Consider the following 24,783-nt stretch of genomic DNA (forward strand, 5'->3'; position numbering starts at 1 on the left):
AAATAATTTGGTACTGGTTAGGAAATAGAGTGTAGATTAGTGGAATAGATTAAATACGTAATACATAGTAGTAAATGATAATCTAGCATTTGATAAATCCAAAGATTCCAGTTTGGGGGGCAAGAACTCACTATTTGACAAAAACTTCTGGGAAGAGTTGTAGATGAGAAGTGAGACTTCAATACTTGTCCTAGCTCTGTTACTTATTAGATCTATGGCCTTGGGCAATAATAGTAATAACTGTAATTTATATAGTAATTTTAAAATTACAAAATGCTTTCATACATTATGCCTTTTGAACAATCTTGTAAGGTAAGTACTGCAAGGACTATTATCCCCATTTTATGTATATCATTATCTACATCTTTGGATAAAGGAATTGAGGATATTGTTTTCCCCAATAGATTGTGAGTTCCTTGAGGGCACGGACTGCCTTTTGCCTTTCTTTGTACACTCAGTACTTAGCAGAGTGTCTGGAATAGAGCAGGTGTTTAATAAATGCTTGTTGACTAAATAATTTTTAAATTTATTCATTCAAAAGAACCTAAACTTCATCTCATCATTATTCTTCAAAATTCATTATATCAACCTAATTCATTATTTTTAGTTCCTTTTGAGAGCTATCTATTACCATTCGCAAGTATACCAGTACATTTACTGGTAGATCTCTAAACCTAAGCTGGTGGCCACCATTGCATACTCTTCTCTTTAGTTCTTGGATATGCCCAGTGGGAAAGGGATAGAACCAGAGTTATGGGCCCCCAAAACTACCGGCAACTTACAAAACTTTACTGCAGTTAAAAGAAGTCCCCCCCCCCCCTTTCTTTTGATTCTTTCTTTTAGGAGATGGCTCTCTTCAAAGGAAAGATGAAGGGATATATTGAGAAACATGGGTGATATGAAATAGAAAATATCAAGATTTCTTTAAAGAAATCACAAAGAAGCTCCAAGTCCAAGTATCTTTATCTGCAAAATAATGATAATAGCTGACCTACCTATCTCACAAGGTGGTTATGACCACCAAATGAGAGAGTTCTGATAGTACTTTTTAAACTATATAGCAACATACAAATGTAAGGTAGCATTATGATTATTATCACCATTAGTCTAAATTTTAATTAAAAATAAACATCCTTTCTGATTACTGGGAGTGGGGAAAGTAATAAGAAATATCAGACCATTTTCACTAGAGTCCAAGAGTGCCAGTGAGTAAAGTTGGTCTGGAACAGAAAAAGGTACAAAACCCCACTATGGAGTATTCACTACCCATGATACAATCTCCTTCTGAAGGTGACCTCATAGCAGTAATGGAACCATGACATAAGAAACACATTGCAAAAGTTCAATTTCTTCTTTCTTCATCTTTCCTCAAAGAATCATAGAGTCTATCTAATTCAATCTCCAACCATGTGTGAGAATCTTTGCAATGTAATTCTTGACAGGTGATCATCTCACTTCTGCCAAAGTTAAGGAGGAGTTTTATACCACATGAGCCTTCTCCTAATGCCAATTGTGGAAGAGAATTCTAGTTATGTCTATCATATCACTGCATTAAGAATCTGTGTGTTCAGTTCTTTGCTAGGAGCTGTAAGGAATAAAAGAAACAGTCCCTGACCTGGAGGAATCAAAGATAAAAGACTAATTCTTAAAAAAAAACACAAGATCATATATTTTAAAGTTTTTAATCATATGGTAATGTTGCCACAACCAGCTAAGCAACATTAGTTGCCCATAACCTTGGAGAGGTCATCAGCCTCTCTCTGTTTCTAAAGTTGTTTGTAGCCAGCTTATAAAATCAGAGCTAGCCAAGGCTTCTTTGGGTCACTATTTCTACATTGAGGCAGTTAGGTGGTGCACTGAATAGAGCACCAGGCCTGGAGTCACAAATCTGGTATCAGACACTCACTAGCTACGTGACCCCGGGCAAGTCACTTAACCTTGTTTGCCTCAGTTTCCTCATCCGTAAAATGAGCTGGAGAAGGACATGTCAAACTACTCCAATATCTTTGCCAAGAAAACCCCAAATGGGGTCACAAAGAGTCAGACACAATTGAAATGACAGAACAACCGATTTCTTCAGTGGTCTTCATACTGGAGAGATGACTATATTTTCATGAGGGAAAGAGATCAAAAATCAAGTGAAGCCTCTGTGTGACAGAGTAGTACAGCTCTAGGGAATCTGGTTACACAAGTGGCTTTCCTTGTGTGTCTATGTTTGCATTCCCTTGTGTCATGCATGTTCCTCAGAGAAGTCTTATGCCGTGAGTGTGATTCAGGCTGCTGAAGGTCTTAACACATAGTAAACATCAAAGTGTCAGTGATGACACTGTGCCTTGAAGTCCTTGATAATATCTTCTGAGCCGTTCCCTATTCTCTTAGGCAAATCTATATCAAAGACAGTGGGACTCTGACAGGAATAACATATAAGCACTACCTGTGTTCTGTTTCTCAGGACCAGTGTTGTCTCTCTTATTGCCTTCTGATACTATCTAGACATCTCCATTGTCTGGAGATTTACCTGGAGACACTATCCCATAATAATTCAATTAAATTCAAATCAATTAATTTTAAAGCATTTATTAAGCACTTACTGTTTACAAAGGACTCATGTAAGGAAATCTAAAGAGAAATAGATACTACTCACAAGGATCTTGTCATCTAAAAGAGGGTAGGGTAAAGATGCATGAGAACAAATAATTATGATGCAAAGATAAAGTGATAAGAGCAAAAGAAAGGTCCAGCAAAACTACTTTAGAAATCTGAGGACACTGAGATAACTTTCAGCTGAATGAGCAGGCTTCACAGAGAAGCAGCACCTGAATATGGGATTGAAGAGAGGGGGTTCAGAGGGCAAGGATGAAGGGGAGTTTATTCCAGACACTGAAATGGCATGAACAAAGCTCTGTTCATAGCTGGAATAAGACAAGACAAGGACAGAAAACCATAGGATTTATAGTTGAAAGATCTTCAAGATCATCTAGTCCTCCTATGCCTATAAATATGCTCAAGTCTCTTCCTCCTTAAAATGCCTTTATTTCACTCCTGTATTTCTTCTCTTTTTCATAGCCTAACTCCTTGAAAAAGTTGCCTGCTCACAGCCTCCACTGTGAGCACTTCCTTCTCCTCCACTTACAATCTGACTTCTAACACTACCACTCCACTAAAACTGTTCTTTCAAAGATTATCAATGGTTTCCCAACTGCTAAATATGAAGACCTTTCTCAATTTCATCTGTGGCTTTGGATATTGTGAACAACAATAAAACCCTCTTCCAAGATAATCCTTGATTTCAAGTACTTAACACTGCTCTTTCCTAGTTTTTCTGCCTGTGTAACCATTTCTTCTGTTTCCTTTGAAGTAAAACACTAGATTAAGGGTGGCATTTGGGATGCCCTAATTGTGTCATTCAAGACTTTCCTCTGCCCTCTTTTCTATTTCTTCATTCTCTCTCTTGATGATCTCTGCTCTAATGGGTTCAGTGATCATCTCTCTTCATACACAGTCCTCGTCTCCTGATTACAGTCCTACATTACCAGTTGGCTGCCCCCTAAATCTACGCTTCCTTCCATCTTCCTTATTTTTAAGGATATAACAACCAGGTTTATAGCCTCAAGCCCATACTTGACTCTTCCATCTCCCTCACCACCACTCCCATGCAATCAGTTACCAAGTGTTGTCTATTTCTACCTTCACAGCATCTCTTGCCTCTATCCACTTCTCTCCACTCACAAAACTATTGTCCTACTGCAGGCCCTCATCACCTCTTGCCATAGCTGTTTTTGTAATAGGCCCATAATTGTTCTCTCTCCTTTCTCATCCACCCTCCCCACAGCTTCCAAAATAATCTTCCTATGGCATACCAGTGCCTGCTCAAAAATTTTCAGGCATTTTAAAGATAAAAAGCCAACTCCTTAGACTGGCATTTAACATCCTTCACAATCTGGCTCCATCCAATCTTTTCAAACTTATTTCATATTGCTCCCTTTTTATACACTCTATGTAGTTGCCAAACCATACTTGTACCTGTTTCCCAAATTCAACATTCCAGTCCCCATCTTTGTGCCTTGGCATATGCTATCCTTCAAACCTGGAATGAATGAATTTCCCCCTTCACTTCCATCTCTTAATTTCTAAGCTTCTTTCAAGACACAGCTAGTAAGTGTCTGAGGTCGGATTTGAACTCACAAAGGTGAGTCTTCCTGACTATAGCTCAGCTACCTAGCTGCCCCTCTTTAAGTATATGTGGAAATTATTCAATTACTGACTGCAAAATTTACACATACACTCATGGAGTTCAGGGCTGAATTTTCAATACATCAGGAACAGAATAACTTTTACCTGTAGGATATTAGAATAAATAGTGGCTTTGGAGCTGTAGGACATGAATTATAAAATGTCAATTCTGCCATTTGATAGCAGTATCATTGCAGAATCATGTATCTAGAACAAGAAGGGACAGCAGAAATGAGGTTTTTCACATGAGTCCATGTCAAATGAAAATCATTTGAAAAAAAAATAGAGATGTTTAGCTTTAAGAAGATGTAGGGTGGGAGAAGGATGTGGAGCAGGAGAAATGGGACTTGATAGCTGTTCTCAAGCATTTAAAGAGTTGCTCATGTGGAATCAGAATTAGATTTGTTCTGTCTAGCTCCTGAGGACAGAACCAAAAGCAAATGAATGGAAGTTGGAAAGAATAGAATTTAGGCTTGATGTCAGGAAAAATTTCTAATAGTTATAGCTGTCCAAAAATGGAATGGACTGCCTCAGGCAGCAACGGATTCCCCTTCATTGGAGAGCTTCAAGCAAAGGATGGATATCCTTGCGGGCATATCATAGTGGGGATTCCTTTTCAAATATGGATTGGACTAGATAACTGCTGAGGTCCCTCCCAAACTCTTCTTCCTGTGATTCTGTGACTAGGTTACTGAAATAGCCTTGGGAAGAAAAGACCTAAATGAGCATGATTGCAATGGGAATAGAAAAAAGAAGTTGAGGAAATTTGGGGGATTTTATATATATGAAAAATGTGGTGTGGCTTAATTTTGCTCCTAATGAAAATAAATCTTCCCTGAAGCTTAACTTTGAAAAGAGTACATTCAGCAGAGCTAAGACCCATATTAATGTCATTGTTCTCAATTTATTATCTGCCAGTCACTTCAGAACTTGGTGCATTGCAGTAAGACTTTTTTGCCAGCTTAGGAAACTTTGTATTAAAAGTCATCCAAATAAAAAGACACAAAGACATTTCAAACTCCACAAAATGTATTTTAAAATGTAGTTTTTCTTTTGAGATGGTTTATTATTCTTGTATGTGATTGTGTACACATATATATATATATAGTTATACGTATGCTCATGTATACATACATATTTAGAGTTTAAGGCTTCAATGGCATTAATGTTAATTATTATATAATTATAATGTATAGATTTATGTACCATATAAAATAATGTCAAGTAATTCAATTTTTTTAATAATATGTGGTCCTCAGGGAAGGTGCCATGTCCTAAGAGCTACCAGAAACTTCCCATAGTCAGGGGTAGATAAAAGTGTACATTTGTGAAGATATATGTGTATATATAGCCATATTCTTGACAGCAGTCTATTAAAATGAGCCATTTAAATTCCTACGAAGTTATTCTTGAATTGAAAACAATAATAATGCTAACTCTTTGATCAGTTCTATGGTGTAAGCTTTTAAACCATCTGAATGTACATTTTAATAGTCCCTAAATTAATGAAAATGATTCTTAGAACTAGAATCAAAGTGATAAGGGACCCAAAAGAATCCCTAAAAACCCTAAGGAATTATTTTGTGGCTCTAGGGAAAATGAATTAAGAAATATTCTTTCTGCCTCTTAGGAGGTAAAAGGATTTACTTCTCTTTTTTTCCCGCCCAAAAATCTGGAAATATTTAAAGAAGAGGTATACCTAGTTAGGAAACTCACAGATGCATAAAACTTGAGAGACAAATTAGAGATCATCTATTCCAACTGTTTCATTTTACAGATGAGGAAACTAAGTTCCAAAATGATTACACACAGTAAAAAAAACTATGTAATGCAGTTATAAACTCATGTTTAATTCTAAAGGGGGAAACATATTTCTATATATTTTAAAGTTAGAGATGCAATTGCAAGTAATTAATTTTAAGAACTAATGTAGATCCCAGGAAAGGTGCCATGTCATGAGAGCTATAAAAAACTTCCCATAATCCATAACAGACAAATTACAAGATTTACAAATATTGTGCAATATATGCTGATAGTACGTGGAATTTTCAAGTGATGAGCCTAAAGAGTCAGGAAGACCTTCTGAATTCAAATCTGCCTCTGACTCATAATATCTGGGATCCTGGACAAGTCATCCAAATAAAGAGCCCCAAAGCAATTTTAAATGACACAAAAAGTACTTTAAAATGTGGTTTTTCTTAGGATATGGTTTATAGTTCTTATATGTGATTGTGTATACATATATGTCAATATATGTATATACATGTATACATACACATTTAGAGTTTTAAAGCCCTGGGCAAGTCACTTAACTTCTAAGTGATTCAGACAAATTTCCTCAGACTTTGCTACTAAGTCACAGATGAACTATTCTGTGTTGATAGAAAAGGCTCCCATACCAAGAGTTCTCTATGAATAAATGACAGATTTTTCTCATGTTTTAATGGAGTTTGAATATATATGGCTCTGGGGCCAATAGGGATTGTAAGCTATCATCTAGTCCAGTGGTATTAAATTCAAATAGACATGGGGATTACTAAACCATGTGTAAAAATCGCTGCAGCCTGAATTCTGACTTAGAAAGCCACTTGTTAATATTACCTATGTTCTATGATATTTTTATTTATTTTGTCAAATTTTTCTCAATTAAATTTTAATCTGCTTCAAGTTGTACTCAGGAGTGTTGCTGGCTGTGAGTTTGACACCTCTAATTAATCTATGAGCTAGCTAGATGATAAAGTGGATAGAAATGCCAGGACTAGAATCAGGAAGATATCTTCATGAGTGCAATTCTGGTCTCAGACACTTGCTAGCTGTGTGACCCTGAGCAAATCACTTAACCCTACTTGCCTCAGTTTCCTCATCTATAAAATGAGGTGAAGAAGGAAATGACAAACTGCTAGAGTATCTTAGCCAAGAAAACCCCAAATGGGGTCATGAAGAGTCAGACATAACCAAAACAACTGAACAACAAATCTAATCTATCCCTCTGTCTCCAGATAAGCCCACACCCAGATCCTCCTAGTCTACCTCCAGAAGGATTTCAAAACCATGACTCCTTCTAGTAAAGGGAATCACTTTTGGGAAATGTATCCTTGCCTTTAAAATCTGAACTCTTTAAACTACAGCTGAGGTCCATTTCCTCTTACTCTAAGATGAAGTTATGGTTTGTTATCTATCTGACAAATGCCAAGGTCTGCAGGGTAATCTTCAAATACCTGAAGGTTTGTATTGAATTGTCCTTCCTTCTGCCAGCTTTCCCTTCAGCCTATTATTTCCTTTACCCTTTCTATGTAGCTATTATGCTTCAGTCTCTTTAAAGACCTTCACAACTCTTTTCACATTCCTTAGAATTTCACCGCAAAAATTAAAGAACCCTGAAGTGGAGAGAGAGAACAAATATTTATTGAGACTACTATATGCCAGACACTGTGATAAGCACTTTTACAAACATTCTCTCATTTGATCTTCCCAATAACCCTAGGAAGTAAGTTCTATTGCTATCTCCATTTTCTTTTACAGTTGGGAAAACTAAAGCAGAGATAAAGTGATTTGCCTAGAGTAACACAACTAGTAAGTATCTGAGACCAGATTTGAACTCAGATTTTTCTGACATTAGGCCCAGAACTCTAAACACTGTGCAATGTAGCTCTCTATGAATGAAAGTGTCTGGGTCCTAAGCCCAGTTCTGCTATTTACTAGTTGTGTGAACTTTGGTTCAAATGAGATAATGCATATAAACATTTTGCAAAGCTTAAAGGACAACATAAAATGAAAACTATCGTTATTATTGTTATTAATTCAAAAACACTTAAATTCTATGAGCTTCCGTTTCCTCATTTGTAAAATGAAGGAGAAAGATTGGAAGAGACAATCTCTAATGTCCCTTCCAGGTCTAAATCTATAATGCTATTATCCAGTTTCAGTAGATCAACTATCCATCCAGCTATAGGTTCTTCCAAAGAAGACAAGCAACTCATTTCTATTTCGTGCCAAACATCACAGCTAAGCTTCCTGGTAAAATCATTTATTTGTTCAGTAAAGCATTTCCCTGAATGCATTTTTCTGCCTCTGTAGTCCTCATTATTAAAATGCTATTTTAGTTTTCAAACAAACACCTCAGTGTGGGGACAACCTCAGGGAAAACTGCACTCAGTGAAGACTTTCTATTTGATATCCCTGGAGTTCTACTTCTGCTCCCTGCTCTGAGGTTGGAAGCAGTTGGAGCAGAAGGATTTGCTTCTGGAGAAGTTCACTCACAACCCCATCACATCAGCTTAAAAGTGTCAGGGTAAGAAATAAAGCTCTGACAGCAGTAGTGCCCCTATAGCAGAGGACCTTAACCTTTTTTTATGTCATAGACTTCATTGGCTATCTGGTGAAGCTTACTGACCCTTTCTCAGACTACTGTATTTCTATTTTAGATATACATAGGATGACAATAGAATCCAATTATATTGAAATATAGTTACCAGAATGCTAAACAAAACAAGTTCATGGACCCCAGGTTAAGAATTCTGGCTCTAGGGGCAGCCAGGTAGCACAGCGAGTAAGAGCACTGGCTCCAGTGTCGGGATGACCTGGGGATCGAATCCGGACTCAGACACTTAGCACCCACCCAGAAACACCTGGCCGTGTAACCTTGAGCAAGTTACTTAACCCCAATTGCTTTAATAAAAAAAGAATTCTGGCTCTATAGGATGGGTTTTGAAGGCGTGTGCTACTATATCTCTCTTCTTGACCCACCACTATTTAAAAGTAGACCTTCAAGAAAAGAATAAGTAGTGTATTTATCAAAATGGTGGGTAACACAAAGTTTGAAGGAACTGATAGCAATGCTGTATGACAGAACTAGAGCTCCAAAAGATCATAAAAATCTACAAAAATTATCTGAACCTGATACAGAAAAACTTAGTAGGGCTAAGTGTAAACTTCTACAAAAGCACAAATACAAGATAGGAACATCATGACTAAGCAATAGTTTATTTGTAAAATGTGTTAGGAGTCATGTATGATGCCTCAGAAAGGTAGATGAGACATGAAAGAATATGGATATGGCCATAAAAGTATAGACCAATCACAAAAGACAAGAACAGCCACAAAATTGTCTTGGAAAGGAAAAATATCAAAAACTAGAATAAATGAATATTTAAGGACAGGCAAATTAAATTTATGTAGCATTTTAGTGTTGCAAAGTGATTTCCAGACATGATGTCATGATTTTACTGAGTAAGAACAAAAATAAATTAAAAAGAGAGTGTATTCTTATGAACAAAACATCTTCCATCAGGAAGAAAAGTCTCTACCCTTGACCGTTGATCATTTTTCTGAGTGGCTCTAGTTCTTCCTGGTATAACATCATGCTGCAACCTGGAAACAAAGGGCCTAAAGGAAAGGGGCCTCAGCAAGAAGAAAATCACACAGAAAAAAGCTGGAGGAAGGACGTGGGGTCCCATGAGAGAAAAACTTGTATATCTGTGCATTTTTAGGTAGTATATTGCCACAAAGGACCAAAAGTCAAAATCCAGTATCAGAGAAAGACATTCCTCCATCTCCTTTCCAAAGTAAATTACCATATATTAATTTGAGCACGTCCTTTCCCAGTTCTTCTAGGACCTTGGTTGCTCAATTTTTCCCTCCTCAATTGCAAATGGCAATTGCATATGCTGTATAAGCAACGACTCTGATTTCTCTCCCTTCCAACATGCATGATGCTCCCACATCTTGAAAATAACCTCTATTTTATGCGGATGCCCTCATTTAGCTGTCCTTTTAATTTTTCTCTTTACTTTCCAAGGCTTTTCCAAGAGTAGCTTACACTTCTCCCTACTCATTGCTTCTTTGACACCATGAATCTTGACTCTTGTTCCCACCATTCCAATGGAATTGCTTTCTCAGACATCACTAATGTCAACCAAATCCAATTCTCTCTTTCCCACTCAATCTTTCCTAAGCTTTAAAAACTGTTAACCACTCCCCTTTTTCTTCAAAATCTCCCTTCCTTTGGTCTCTAAAACAACATGCTAGTTGAACCCCAAGCACAGAATCAGCATTCAAAAAGTATTTATTGAATTAAAAATCTAAAATGATCTTGATTAATCATAGCCACCCCCTAATGATAGAGTTAATGATAATGGTAGAGTTGTCTGATGTTTCCAGACTTGGCTTAGGAAGACAGTACCAACCATGGACATATAAAGCTCTCCAATATCCAATCCTGTCAGATCCACAGCCCCTCTGACCCCCCAAAAAATATCAATCCATGAAATGCAAAACTTAATTATCCAGGAAGCTGACGGTATTCAGTATAATTGTTTTATAGTTGACAAACAGAATATTCTGTGGACTCATCACAGCTCACCTGAATCAATGTATCTAATTCCTGTGGGCCCACACATTTGTGATCCTGAAGAAACTCTGCCTTCTCCAAGGCAATTGTATTCTTCTGGCTGCTCTCGAAGGGTTGTTCAAGTGCCCGGAAGACAAGACCTCCTGTGACAAGATAGACCACCACCACCACAAAGATGGCCACAACTGTTTTCCACTTCATGACGGTCTGTAAGCCCTGGGAGGTATTTTCCATGCTGGCAACCACTGTGGCTCGAGAGGAAATCGAGAGGCGTGGGGCTGTGTAGTGCCCGTTAGTGACACTCTTGGGCTGACAAGCCGGTGCTGCCGCAGGAACAGCCACTGAAAATAAAAGGGAAAGAAAAATAAAATTTGTTTATAAATACAAAAATCAAGATGTGCCTAAAACAAAGCACAGATGTCTTTCTTGGGACAGCTTTCAAACTTGGGGATTAAAAATTGGCTTGCCAGTTCTGCAATTAAAGCATCAGATCAGTTGCTAGTAGTCTGTCTAAGTAGCAGAATGAGAGTTCAGGGAATCTAGAGGGAAAAATACACACACATATATAAAATAAGTATTCTTTATTTTTATACATCCTCCTATATCAAAACTTTATGAAACTATTTCTCTGATTTTCTACATTTTCTCATCTTTGGATTTTATTTAATGATAAGCATAAGATACCTACAAAAATATCTCCATGTTTGAAAAATCTGTGCCTTTGAGTTCAATTTGAACAAGGAAACACCTGTGGAAAATAAGCATAATAAAAAACATCACCTGTATGGCTGGTCTATGCTGTAGCATCAAGAGCTGAAGGATAGTGAGTAAGACGTGAGAATAATTAAAATTCAAGACAAGCTGAATATTCAGTCTTTATCCAGAAATATAAGTGCATTGTCAAGGAAGGCAAAGGAAAAAACATAAAGACAGAAATCCAAATACAATAAAGAAATTTTGCCTTTCTGACAGCAGTTACAAGCAAGGAAGAGGAGAACTGACCCTGGTGAGTGGTCTTCATGCCAATTAACTTTTTCTGAATTCTTCCTGGGGGTCTATGACTGAATATATGTCTGGCACCACGTCTTGTAAAAAATAGGGCTTTAGTGAAAATTGTTGAACTGAGCAAAATTATAAAAATGTGACAATGTAGAAGCAAACTCCTTTCCATCTATTAGCATTAGTTTTTTTTTTCCAATGTATCATCCCTGAATTTTTCCCTGGATTTAATGTATCTCATGATATCCTCTAAAGTAAATTATTCCTTGTAGGGACGATTTCATTATCTTGAAAATAAACCAGTTCTCCCTAATTCTTGACTATAATGGCAGGAAGCTCATGATAACCTTTTATCCATAATTTTATAATGCATTATAGAAATTTATGCTCATATAGGAATCAATGCCCTGTTCCCTCCATCTGGATTTCAGCCTTTCTTCATCTTTCTCATTCTTTGCAAAATGACTGTCATAGCCCTTTCAGGTTGCTGTGTAAATAAGGTATTAGGAGATGGTAAATATGATTACCCAAGAGGAACAAATAATTTAACTCCAATGAGAGCTGAGTCGAAAATATGCCATGTTCTAGAGACTTGACTGGGGCAGATGCTGGTTATTTGGCATACTGTCAAGACAACTAAAAGGTGGCAAAACCATCCTTGGGTGTGTGTGTGTGTGTATGATTTTTTTTAACTTCCTCAATATAGGAACATGTAACTGTGTTTCAGAGTCTAGAAGATAGTCTAGGCAGCACCGTGCATAAAGCACTGAACTTGGAGAAAGAAGAGATTCAGTATTTATATAACTCCTACTATGTGCCAGACATTTTAAAAAATATTATCTCGTGTCATCTTCACAACCTTGGGAGGTAGGTATTATTATTGTCCCCATTTTACAGATGGGGAAATTGAGCTTTGTTATAATTGGTCAGCCATTTCAGTTGTATCTGACTCCTCATGACCTCATTTGGGATTTTCTTGGAAAAGATACCAGAGTGGTTTGCCATTTCCTTGTCCATCTCATTTTACAGATGAGGAAACTAAAGCAGAGATAAGTGACTTGTTCAGGGTGACACAGTTAGTAAGTATCTGATGCCAGTTTTGAACTCATGAAGATGAATATTCCTGACTTCACTTCTGGCAATAAAACCACTGAATCATCTTCCTGCCCAGAAATTGATCTAGAGAGCAGTTAAGTGACTTGCCCAAGGTCACACAGCTAGTAACTACCTAAGGCAGGATTGGAACTCAGGTCTTCCTGCCTCCAGCTAAAATACTCTATCCACTGGACTGGCTACAATCGAAGGCATCTCTTAGCTCTAAACCTAGGATGTCATCACCTTGGGTGAAAGTCCTGACTGTGCCATTTACTAGCCTCATGTCCTCAGGTACTTGCTTAGCCTCTCTAAGCCCCAGTTTCTCCATCTGTAAGAATGGAGGCAATAATAATTTCACTGGTTTATTTTAATAATTAAATAAGCCAAACAGTCAAACCCCTTTGTTAGTATTAGTGGGATATATAAATGTCAGGTATTAAGGTGCAGGATATTTCAAAGGTCTTTTAATCAGCCATTGCCACTCAGAATTCTTCAATGTCCTTCATTCCCACAATGACTTGCTGTGTGACTAAGGGCACTTTATGTGATGTCACTGGACTGTAGGACTTTAGATCAAAGATCCAGAGCCAGAAGATACCTGAGAGGCCAACCAGCAGGATCAAAATGTGCACCTCTCTCTACAAATACGAAGTACATTTCCCTAAGCTGGTAAACAACACTTCTATTAGATCTTTTCCAGCCTTGAAGAAAGCCAACTACTATAATTTCCTTAGCAATGACTTTTTTTTAGTAAAATGCCTTAATAATTGATGAATCATAGAAAGTGATTATGTACTATTATGCTTCATGGCCTCAAAAAGCAAAGTTCTTGCTAGAAGCAAAAGTGATGATGAGAAATGAGCAGAGTGAAAACAATAGGAAATGGCCTACTGGCTAATTCACTTAAATACTGTTTCATTACTAGGTAGCTACCAAATTTCACTTTTTCACTTTTCCCTAGCTTTGGAGTGGGGGTGGTGCTATTCCTGCTGATAGAGTCATAATGATTTTAATAGATTTGCCTCATCCTAGAACACCATTCACTTTTTCATAGTCTATCCTGTCCTCCTATTGACTCTACACTTTGATTGTAAAACATATCAATGGGCCTCTTTTTCCTGAATCCTGGCTAGGGTGCCACCATCTAGAAAAGGGACACAGTTACCCAGCCAGGTAATAGGGTATACAGGCAGAAGACAAATAAACCTGCCCTGTAACACTGGGAGAATAAATTTGTTTGCCTGGCCTGGAACGTGTCCCAGAGCAATTGAGGGTTAATATCTCCTATTACCAAGCCCTCCAACTAGACCTCAGTGAGATGATGTAAAAAAAAAAAATGCTGCACTGTATATTGACAAATTTAGGCATGATTTTTTTTTATTTTTATTTTACTTTATTTTGCTTTTTGGAGGGGGGAAGGCAGGGCAATTGGGGTTAAGTGACTTGCTCAAAGTCACAGGGCTAGGAAGCGTTAAGGTCTGAGACTGGATTTGAACTCAGGTCCTCCTGACTCCAGGGCCGGTGCTTTATTCACTGCATCACTTAGCTGCCCCCAAATTTAGTCATGATTGACTTGGGAGAGGGAGGAAAAACAGAGACAGTATAAAGTAAATCCCTAATTTACTCACTGGACAGATATTTATCAAATGTGAACAAATGTTGTACTAGGGTTAGGTGAAAGATTTCCCCAGAGTCAAATCGTTACATTTCCCCAGAGGTACTACCTCCTGAGGTGGAAAGGTGGAGAAAGATGCAAAGCAATCATCTGATTGTCCATTATGTCTAATTAATAAGTTGCCATAGCCAGAGAAGCCTTCACCTGGTGGTCAAACTTCTGGTATTGAGCCAGAATACTTCACAAGGCTGGTGATAGCAGCATACAGATTTTATCTGGGGCTGCACTTGAAGCCTGTCCAGCTTATTCAACTCTGCCAGAACTTATGTTCCAGTGGCACAGAATGCCAAACCCCAGGGTCACCTCCACACCAAAATGAGACATAGCAGAAAGAGATCGTTTCAAAGAAATAAAGTCCTGAGGTATTGTGTTAGGCAGTGGAGGCTTGAATTCCTTCTATCACACATTTCTTTAATTTCTATCCTAATTAGAAAAGGTAGAGGGTAGCCTGGAGGAAAGAAAGAGAAGAAAATGTAGGGGAAAGGAAAAAAGGGAGGGGGAAAGGGGACTGGCTTTGGAGTTAGAGGGCCTGAGTTCCAGGTTGACCTCAGACACTCTCTACTTGGGTGCCCCTGAGCAAATTCCTTAACCTCCCTAGACCCTAGTTTCCTCAATTATAAAATAAGGGGATTGGACTAGGTAACTTCTGAGGTCTATTCCAACTCTAAATCTATGATCCTATGATACCACGATATTCTCACTCCAAAGCTAGATCTTCTAAATCTACCACTTTGTTTTAATGTTAAGGATGGGTTTTCTTTTGTTGTTTTTGGTTTCGGTTTATTGGGAAGAGAGGGGTTAGGAGTAAGGATCCCCAGTAAGAGTTCTCATTTAGAGAGACAAGTGGAGTGATAATATGGTAGATGTTCAACCCAAAGCTACACCTCCCATAGGCCAGGAAGTACATCTGTAATCTTGTCCCTCTTTTCCAAAGTCTAATTCCTCTTTTTTTTCTCCCTTTTTCCTCTGTGCCCTCATTCACCATTCTTTCCACTGATAGAGTCCCACTGGAAACTATAAAAATGATAGCTGAAAGGGACGAGTGTGGCAACAAGCTTTAGGAGAAATGACTTGCCCAAGGTACGATGTCTAGACCCATCTAAGGGAAACATCCCCATGAAATGAAAAAGATGGTCCAGGGAGAAGGAGATAGTAACCTGCCCACCTTTCCAGGAGGGAGTGACTGAGAATCCTCCCTTCTCTGGATACTCTGCCTGGTACCATAACATCATGAGAATTTTCCCAACCTCCTTCACAGAGGTTATTTTGAATATGAGATCTTAGCTGGTTTAGGAAACACAGTTTTTTATTAGTAATGACAACAACAGGAAAGTTACTAGTAACTTGAACCCCGGCTGAACTAAGCAGCCTACATTTTGGACATCCCTGGTTAAATATACTCCAACAACCTGGACTGTTCTGCCTTTCATTTCAATCAGCGTGAACCAGTCAGAATCAAAGGATGGGAGACATTTGTGGTGAGATTTATGTACTTAAAAAGAATGGATTGGTCTAAACTAAATGATCTGTAAGGGCCCCTCTCTCAGCTTTAAGTTTCTAAGAGACCAACAAATACTGTACCATTTATAGCTCTCAATTCAACTGAACAAACATTAACCAAGTGCCTAAATGTGTGCAGAACATTTCACTAGGCATTTTGATGAGTTATACAGTTTATATAACAAAGTCTCCATCTTCATAAAGCCTAATAAATAAATACTCATTGTACAGTACAATGCTGTTATCTAAGTAGACGATGGCATTTGGTCATAGTCGCAAAACCTCAAGATGGCTAATTTAATGGAATTTATTTTGTTTATGGGAGAGGCAGCATGGTGTACTAGATAGAGAACAGGCCTCAAACTCAAAAAGACTTACAAGTCCCACCTCTGACATATACCATATATTACCCTGGTCAAGTCACCTAACTCTTAGTGGCCCAGGTCAGATGAAGTTGTACAGTCCAAATAAGATAATGAATGTAAAGCACTTTGCAAACCCTGAGGCCTATATAAGTGCCAGTTTATTATTATTAATTATTAGTCAGGTAATGACTAATTGCACAAACCTTTTAGTATACTCCTACTGAGCTCAATCAATACTTATAGAGCAATACAGGGGTGTGCAATGTTTAACAACCAGGTTGGTGGGAGAGGGAAAATGTATGTACATACTTTTAAGTTTCATCTGCATTATTGTAATGGTAAGGGAATTTGAAGATCTTCCCTGCCCCTAAATAGGTCTAGGGAACTTAAAGATCTTCTCTGTCCCTTAATGGGTCTCACTTGGAGCCCAATAAGAGAAGCTTGCTTAGGGGAGGCTTGTTTTTCAGAAAGGCCCACTTTTTGTTACTTTGTAATTAGGCAGTAGGTCACAAAGGTTGTGATGTTCTCTGACCCTACTCGAAGGCAAAGTTTTGCTTTGGGGCTCATTTGTGGGAAGAGTTGTATGATTTGGCCAGATGAGACTCTGGGCAGCTGTTGAGCCCCCCAGCTTTGAAAACTCAGATGTTGATGCTTCTCTCTCTGGTAACTAACTAGGTATGGATGTAATGGTCAACCAGCTAGAAGCCCTATCTGTTGGTCTGAAGAATTGTGTCATTTTCTCTGTTTGTATTTTTTGTCTGCTTGTAATTTCTGTTTGTATTTTCTGAAGTTCAGGGGGCTGACTTTTCCCCCAGAACTAAGTGAATTTTATACACACACACACACACACACACACACACACACACACACACACACAAACACACATATACATAATGTGTTTAATTAAAGTAAGATTGTTAACCCCTTTTGAGTTGCTTTACTTTAGAAAAGAAAGGTATAGTTATGCTAGGGTGCTTGCTATTACAATTATTAACACTTTCTTAAATCTAGATAATCAACAAGACAATAAATCAAACCCTGATTGGTAGCACTTGATTTCCAAGGCATAAATACTCACACTGGAAATTTAACAATCCTGGAGCAATCTAGTTAGAGCTGGATCCAGCTCACCACTGCCTAGAAGACTCTTTAAAACCATATATTAGGGGGCAGAGCCAAGATGGCAGAGTAGAAGCAGGACCTCCCAGCTGCTCCGGCTTCCACCTTCCCCAATCCATGTAAAAAGGGGATTCTAAACAAACTTTGGAGCTGCAGAACCCACAAAATGACACAGAGAAGTTAACCTCCCACTGAGGACAGCCCAGCAGGCCGGCAGGAATCAGCCAGCGCAGTGCTCTGGGAGCCAAGCCCAGCCCCACTCTGAGGCTTTAGCCCCAGGGTGGGCCTAACCAGCCACTGGCCAGAGGGAGTCCAGATCAGCAGCAGCTGTGGCCTTTTCCAGATTTATCAACGCATAGAGGCGAAGGACAAGGTGAGAGGTCAGTGCAGTCTGGACTTTGGGACCAGTAAGTGGGAGTGCGAGGCTTTTGCCCCTGGGGCGAGAAGCCACTGAGGCACTGGCACAGCCAGCCACAGCCGGCTTCAGCTCCTGGCCTGCAGAGTGTAGGGGAACCAAGTGACCAGTCTGAGAGGTAATTGCTCTTGCTTTAACCTGCTTGGATCTGGATTGCAGTCTAGGGTGAAAGTCCTGGGGTGTATGTCCAGCTTGCCAGACCGTGTGGAAATCTCAGAGAGGGTATCCACCTAACACCTCCAGCAGCTGAGAAAACCCCAGCATTTGGGACGAAAGCTCCCCTGTCTGGTGGCAGAGTTCTACTGTGGCAAAAAGCCCAAGGCTCAAGTGACTGAGGGGCGACATGACCAGGCAAAGGAAACAAAGCAGACAGAAGATTCCAACATTACACTCCTATTTTGGGGACAAAAAGGAACAAAGCATGGAACAGGAGGAAGACAGTAAAGTCAGAACTCCTGCACCAAAAGCTTCAAAGAAAAATACGAGCTGGTTACAGGCCATAGAGGACATAGAAGCACATAAGAGAAGTGGAGGAAAAATTGGGAAGAGAAATGAGAACAATGCAAGAAAATTATGAAATGAGAGTCAACAGCTTGACTGAGGAAAATAACACTTTAAAAAACAGACTGACTCAAATGGCAAAAGAGGCTCTAAAAGGCAATGAGGAGGAGAATGCCTTAAAAAGTCGAATTTGCCAGATGGAAAAAGAATCTCAAAAGCTCAATGAAGAGAATCATTGCTTCAGAATTAGACTGGAGCAAATGGAAGCTAATGACTTTATGAGAAATCAAGAAGCTATTAAACAGATCCAAACAAATGAAAGAATAGAAGGCAATGTGAAATATCTCATGGGAAAAACCACTGACCTGAAAAATAGATCCAGGAGAGATAATTTAAAAATTATTGGACTATCTGAAAGCCATGATCAAAGTAAGAACCTAGAAATCATCCTCCAGGAAGTTCTCAAAGAAAACTGCCCTGATGTTTTAGAACCAGAGGGCAAAATAGAGGTTGAAAGAATTCACCGATCACCTCCTGTAAAAGATCCCAAAAAGAAAACTCCTAGGAATATTATAGCCAGGCTCCGGAATTCCCAGATTAAGGAGAGAATATTACAAGCAGCCAAGAAGAAACAATATTAATATTGTGGAAACACAATCAGGATAACCCAGGTTCTGGCAGCTTCTACACTGAGGGATCGAAGGGCTTGGAATATGATATTCCAGAGGTCAAAGGAGCTGAGATTAAAACCAAGAGTCACCTACCAAGCAAAACTGAGTATCATATTTCAGGGGGAAATGTGGTCATTCAGTGGAATAGAGGACTTTCAAACATTCTTGATGAAAAAAAAGAGTTGAATAGAAAATTTGACATTCAGATACGAGAAGCATGAGAAGGTAAACAGGGAAAAGAAATCACAAGGAACTTATCAAAGTTGAACTATTAACATTCCTACATGGAAAAACAATAATTGTAAGTTATGAAACTTTTCTCAGTAGTTGAATGGAATAGAAATACATACATATATATATGAGGGGATATGGGCATATGAATACATATGTGAATGTGTGTATATATGTTTACAGGTATATATAGATAGAGGGAACAGGACCAATTTAACAGGAAGAGATGATACTTAAAAGGGGAAATTAAGAGGTGAGAGAGGAATATAATGAGAGGAGATGGGGAGAGACAGAATGGGGTTAACTATCTCATACAGAAGAGGCAAGGGGAAATGCTTGCAATGGAGGGGAAGAATAGGAAGGCAAAAGGGAATGGGTCAACCTTATTCCCATTGAATTTGGCTTGAGGAGGGAATCAAATACACACTAAATAGGGTATCTCACCCTGCAGGAGAGTGGGGGGGAGGGGATGAGAGGGGGGATGATGGAAGGGAGGGCAGGCTGGGGGGAGGGAAGTTGAAAGTACCCACTTTTGAAAAGAAACGGGGTCAAAGTAGAGAATAGAACAAGTGGGAGGTGGGATAGGAGGGAAGGAAATATAGTTAGTCTTTTACAATATATCTACTATGCTATTGTTTTGCATTAGCCACACATGTACATCCTATACTGAATTGCTTATCTTCCCAGTAAGTGGGTGACAAGGGAGGAAGGGAATGAATGTGGAATTCAAAGTTTTAAAATCAAATATTCAAATATGTATGTATATATGTGTGTGTATATGTGTATGTATATATATGTACTATTATCAATATTATTTTACATGTAATTGGAAAATAAGGTATACAGGCACTAGGGCATAGAGATCCACTGGAAAAGTCAAAAGGGGTATGGGAGAAAATATGGGAGATCAAAGGAGGGGATATCCTGTGGGACTACTATTTTGAGGAAGTGGGTAGGGGAAAAACAGGGAGAAAATTTGTAACTCAAAATCTGGAGGAAATGAATGATGTAAATCAGAAGTTAATAAAGCATTTGAAAAAAAACATATATTATCTGTAGTGAACAAGATTCAGGTGAGAGTATATATAACGTATGTCCTAAAGTTCATAAATGTACACGTCAGCAATTATTAGAGCAAATTAGGTCATATTGTTTGTGCACTCCTCCTGTCTGGAGAACTTTCAAAATCTTGATTTTGGTCACTTGTGTCAGAAAAAGGTTAACAGCCTTAAAGCTGCTAGCTTTTAATAGCTGAAGGCAGGGAATTTTTTTTGTTTGTTTTTTAGAGCAAAGCCTGGTTGCAACCCACTTATGGGCTGGGAATAAAAGACAAAACCAGCCCTGCCCTCAAAGAGTTAACATTCTCTTGAAAGAAAAGAATATGGTGATAAAGAAATAAATACAAAATATGTACTAAATAAATAGTCACTTTTCGGGGGGAAGAGGAGTGCCCCTAGGAGAGCCCCTCACTCATTGCATATTACTCTCCTTCAAAAACTCCAACATCAAGCTCAAACCAACCACCTTTTTACCATTCCTCATACACAACATTCCATCTTGGTTAGGGTTCTTCCCTGCTCCCCTCCCCACCATGCCTGAAATGCTCTCCCTTCTCATTTCCAGCCAGATCTTCTTAATGCCCATTTCAAGAGACACCTCCTACATGATGCTTTTCCCAATCCAATTTGAAATTAGAACTCTTCCCCCTACCCAACCTCCAAAAAGTAATTTTTTATTTACTTGGTATATACTTTGCATTCTTTTCTCTATTCATATTCTTTTCTTTCAAGAGAATGTAAACTTCTTGAAAGTAGGATTATTTTTGTCTTTTTATCCCCAGCACCTCAAACAATGTCTAGCATAGGCTTACTTAAGGGGAAGCATGAGTGTGAATTTGGTGTATCTCCATCTTGGCCACACTTCCGCCAGGTGTCACTTGAGATAAGGATGTTAGAGGTGGGTGCCTGCTGATTCAGGCAGAAATCTCCCAGCATCCTCAATGACCTCTTCCCCTCCCTCACCCCTCAAGATTTGTCCTGACCTTGGGACTCAGAGAGGGATGATTCTGACTGGCAAGTTCTCCCCTTCCATCTTTTGGAACTGGAGAAAGAAAAAAGAGTAAGATGCCATGGGAACTAGGGAGTAAAGTGCCAGGAAAGGCACTGCTACCATAAAGAGGAGCCACCCAGAGACTCCAGATCCAGGGCTGTGTAAAAATGTCATCAAGCCTTTCCAGGCAGATCCCAAGTGGATAAAACCCCTTCAGAATGTAGGCTAAAACTAGTAATTAACCACACAGCCCCTTCCTCCCTTTTCACTCTCTTCTAAGAGGGAAAGTGCTCACTTCTGAACCCTGATGCTTCTTCCAAAAGCATTGGGAGCCTCATTCTTCTGTCTTAAAAGCCTATTTACTTTTCTGTGTTTAAAAATTTTGCTTTGTTTTCTTAATCCAGCGAATGTGATATAGGTATTAACAACCACATTCTTAAACCACAGGTGCTATTATTAAAATTGTGCTTAAGAGGGGGTGATTAGGAAGCCTGAAAGGGGAAAGACTGAAAACTTCCATATTTTGCCAGAATATGGTCTCTAACTAGGCTTGGAATTTAACAGAGCATTACTAATTCATTTTTATAACTTTCTAGGGCAGAGAGAATACATTTATCAGAGTTTCTGTAGGCAAATGAGTCAGCACCAGGGACTGAGCAGCTGACTGACTGGCCTGGCACTGAGGGAGGTTTCTGCCATTACCATACAGATGGTTTTGAAAAGAAAGCCATTCCTCTAAAAAGTTGGCATTGGGGCAGCTAGGTGGCACAGTGAATAGAACACCGACCCTGGAGTCAAGAGGATCTGAGTTCAAATTCAGCCTCAGACACTTAACACACTCCCTATGTGTGTGACCTCGAACAAGTCACTTAACCCCAATTGCCTTTCCATCTCCAAAAAAATAAATAAATAAAAAGTAGAGATTTAAGGGAGAAAGAAAGTCACCTCCCCATGGTGGAAAATAACTTGACCTACAAGAAAAGAATGAAGAGGAGAGGGAGAAGTGAGATTTATTGATGCCTGCCAATTTACCAGCTCCAGAAAGGCAACATACTACATAGCTAAAGCTGCTTTTTAGCTCCCCCTACTATTCCATTCCCTGAACTAACCCCTTTCCCCATCCCAGCACTTCAGAGTACCTTCTTCTCTAAATCTGTAGTAATCTCATGATTTCCTTATCTTTCCTATCAGGAGGGGACTCTTTGGTAAACTCACTCATACCCATATGCTATCAAATTAATGAGTCACTCTTTCCGAGGAGATTTACTGTTTGAAAAGGGACCATGGGGAGAGAGCGATGATTAACACTGAGGAATTATTCTAAAATGATGGAATTTCAGGTAATATGACTGGCACCTAACCAGACAGATATTTTTAAACAGTAGGTCGTGGTCTCTCTCAAATCATACCCTGCAGCTGACCACCTGTTCTTCCTATAAATAAGGCTGGCACTGGTCCTTTGTTTGAAGGGTAGAATACTATACTTAAAAAGAGTACAAGTTTTTGAGTCGAAACATAGGTTTAAATCCCAGCTCTTGCTTACTAGGTGTGACCCCCTCCAAAATCACTTAGCCCTTCTGAGTCTCAATTTCCGCACCTATAAAATGACGATGACCTCTGTAAAATCTACTTTACAAGGCTGTTATGAAGATCCAGTGAGACAGTATATAAAAAGCCCCTTTGCAAACCTTAAAGCATTATATAAGTGTCAGCTATTAGATAAATGTAAGCTGTTTACGGTTTTATGCTGCAGCTTCACAAAACAGTTTCTTAACATCCTCTCCCCATTGCTACCCTCTGTGGAGAATTAGACCTTTGGGAAAAGGCAGCCAACTCTAGGAAACCCATATGATGAGAATCCTCAGTAATTTTAATGAGGCAAATGAACTCTCCTCCAAAGCACAGGGAGCCTTGTGTCTTAGAAAAAAAGAAGAAAACCAGATCTGTAATCAGAGGAGCTGAATTCCAGGCCTAACTAGACAGTTAATGTGACAGAGCACGAAGAGTTTTGGAGTCAGGAGAAACCTGGATTCAAATCCTAACCATTATCAAGTCAGTCTAGGTCTCTTTGTTTAATGTTTTTTTTATCCTTAAAATTAGCAATAACAAGTCAAGAGTACTTATCCTATATTAATAAAGGGCTTTGTAAACCTTAAGCCACAATATAAGGCTAAGGTATTATCAGCTTTGTGACCATGGGCAAGTCACATAGCCATTTGAAACCTAATTCCTACTTCAAAGCCTCATCAAGCTGTGGAAGTGACTGTGTGTTCTGAAGGGCTATGCTAGCCCACATAAGCACTTGTGGGTCCTACTAGTCTAGAAAGTTGTCAGTCATCACCTGACAATGAATAGTGTCTTCTATCCATTCTATCTAGCTTGGGGTCCATTTGTCACAGTCCAATTACCCCATCTTCTGAAGGATTATAGCATAAAACCTGGAATCTCAGCACAGGTCATCCTGCTTTGCTTTAATGTCCTCTGAGGAATAACACAGTGGCCACAGACTACCCCACACCTCATCCCAAGAATTATTATACTTTGGATTTCTTTTCCAAATTCTTTCACCTAAAGTTTTCTGCTCACACCATCCTTTGTGTCTGCTACCTCCTCTGATTCTCACAAGAACCCCACGAGATAGGCGGAACAGATGTTGTTATCTGTGTTTTACAGAGGAAGAAACTGAGGGTTAGAGGACCAAGTGACTTGGCCTAGGGCCCATGGCAAACAAGCCACAAAAGCCAGAACTGAGCCCAGGTACTTTTGCTCCTAGTATAATGAGTTTCATTAGCCTACATTACTCCTTCAACTATCAGCCTAGAAAGACAGTACTATAAAAAATTAAAATGGCATTTTTTCATATGCAGATTTAATAGAAGCAAAAGTGAATAAGAAGCTTCATTCAGAAAAAAAAAAAGTCTTTCCATACTGTATCTTACAAAATGGCTTTTCATTTCAGCAGTATCTCCTCCCCTACCCACCCCCAATCTAACATAATTCCCTCTAAAGTGGATTCTCTAATGCAGTATTAGCATTGCTGACATCAGCAGCATTCCTGTGATTTCCCGCAAATGCAGTCATCAGTGGCTAGGGATGACTACAGGATGGTGGAAGAGATGAATGTAAAAGGAGAAAGGGTTCTCATGGTGTTCCTTAGAGAGTGGAGGGGGTTAGTTAAAGAGAATCAGTACTAATTCATCTTTCCAAAAACAGAGTTGTTAAGGCTATCAACACCTCTTACAAGTACTGATGTTGTTCAATAGTTTCAGTTGTGCTCAACTCTCCATGACCCCATCTGGGGTTTTCTTGGCAAAGATACTAGAGTGGTTTACCATTTCCTTCTCCATGTCTTTTTACAGATGAGGAAACTGAGGCAAACAGGGTTAAGTGACTTGCCCAAAGTCACACAGCTAATAAGTGTCCAAGGTCAGATTTGAACTCAGAAAGGTGAGTCTTCCTTACTATAGCCCCACCACCTAGCTGCCCCTCTTATAAGTATATGTGGAAATTATTTAATTACTGACTTTAAAATGTACACACACACACACACACACACACACACACACACACACACACACACA

General features: G+C 39.0%; 1 protein-coding gene across 1 annotated transcript in view; it reads right to left on the bottom strand.

Annotated features, from left to right (window-relative positions):
- KCNK10 (potassium two pore domain channel subfamily K member 10) overlaps positions 1-24,783 on the bottom strand; it is a 196,525-nt gene that overhangs the window by 120,364 nt on the left and 51,378 nt on the right. Inside the window, exon 2 of the mRNA XM_069092380.1 lies at positions 10,595-10,923. Within this exon, the coding sequence (XP_068948481.1) occupies positions 10,595-10,923 (329 nt within the window). The remainder of the gene's footprint in view (positions 1-10,594; positions 10,924-24,783) is intronic.

Source organism: Petaurus breviceps, unplaced genomic scaffold (genome assembly GCF_028583685.1).
Source record: "Petaurus breviceps papuanus isolate PSGF00001 unplaced genomic scaffold, PetGlider_PUasm1.0 189, whole genome shotgun sequence".
Classification (NCBI taxonomy): Eukaryota; Metazoa; Chordata; class Mammalia; order Diprotodontia; family Petauridae; genus Petaurus; species Petaurus breviceps.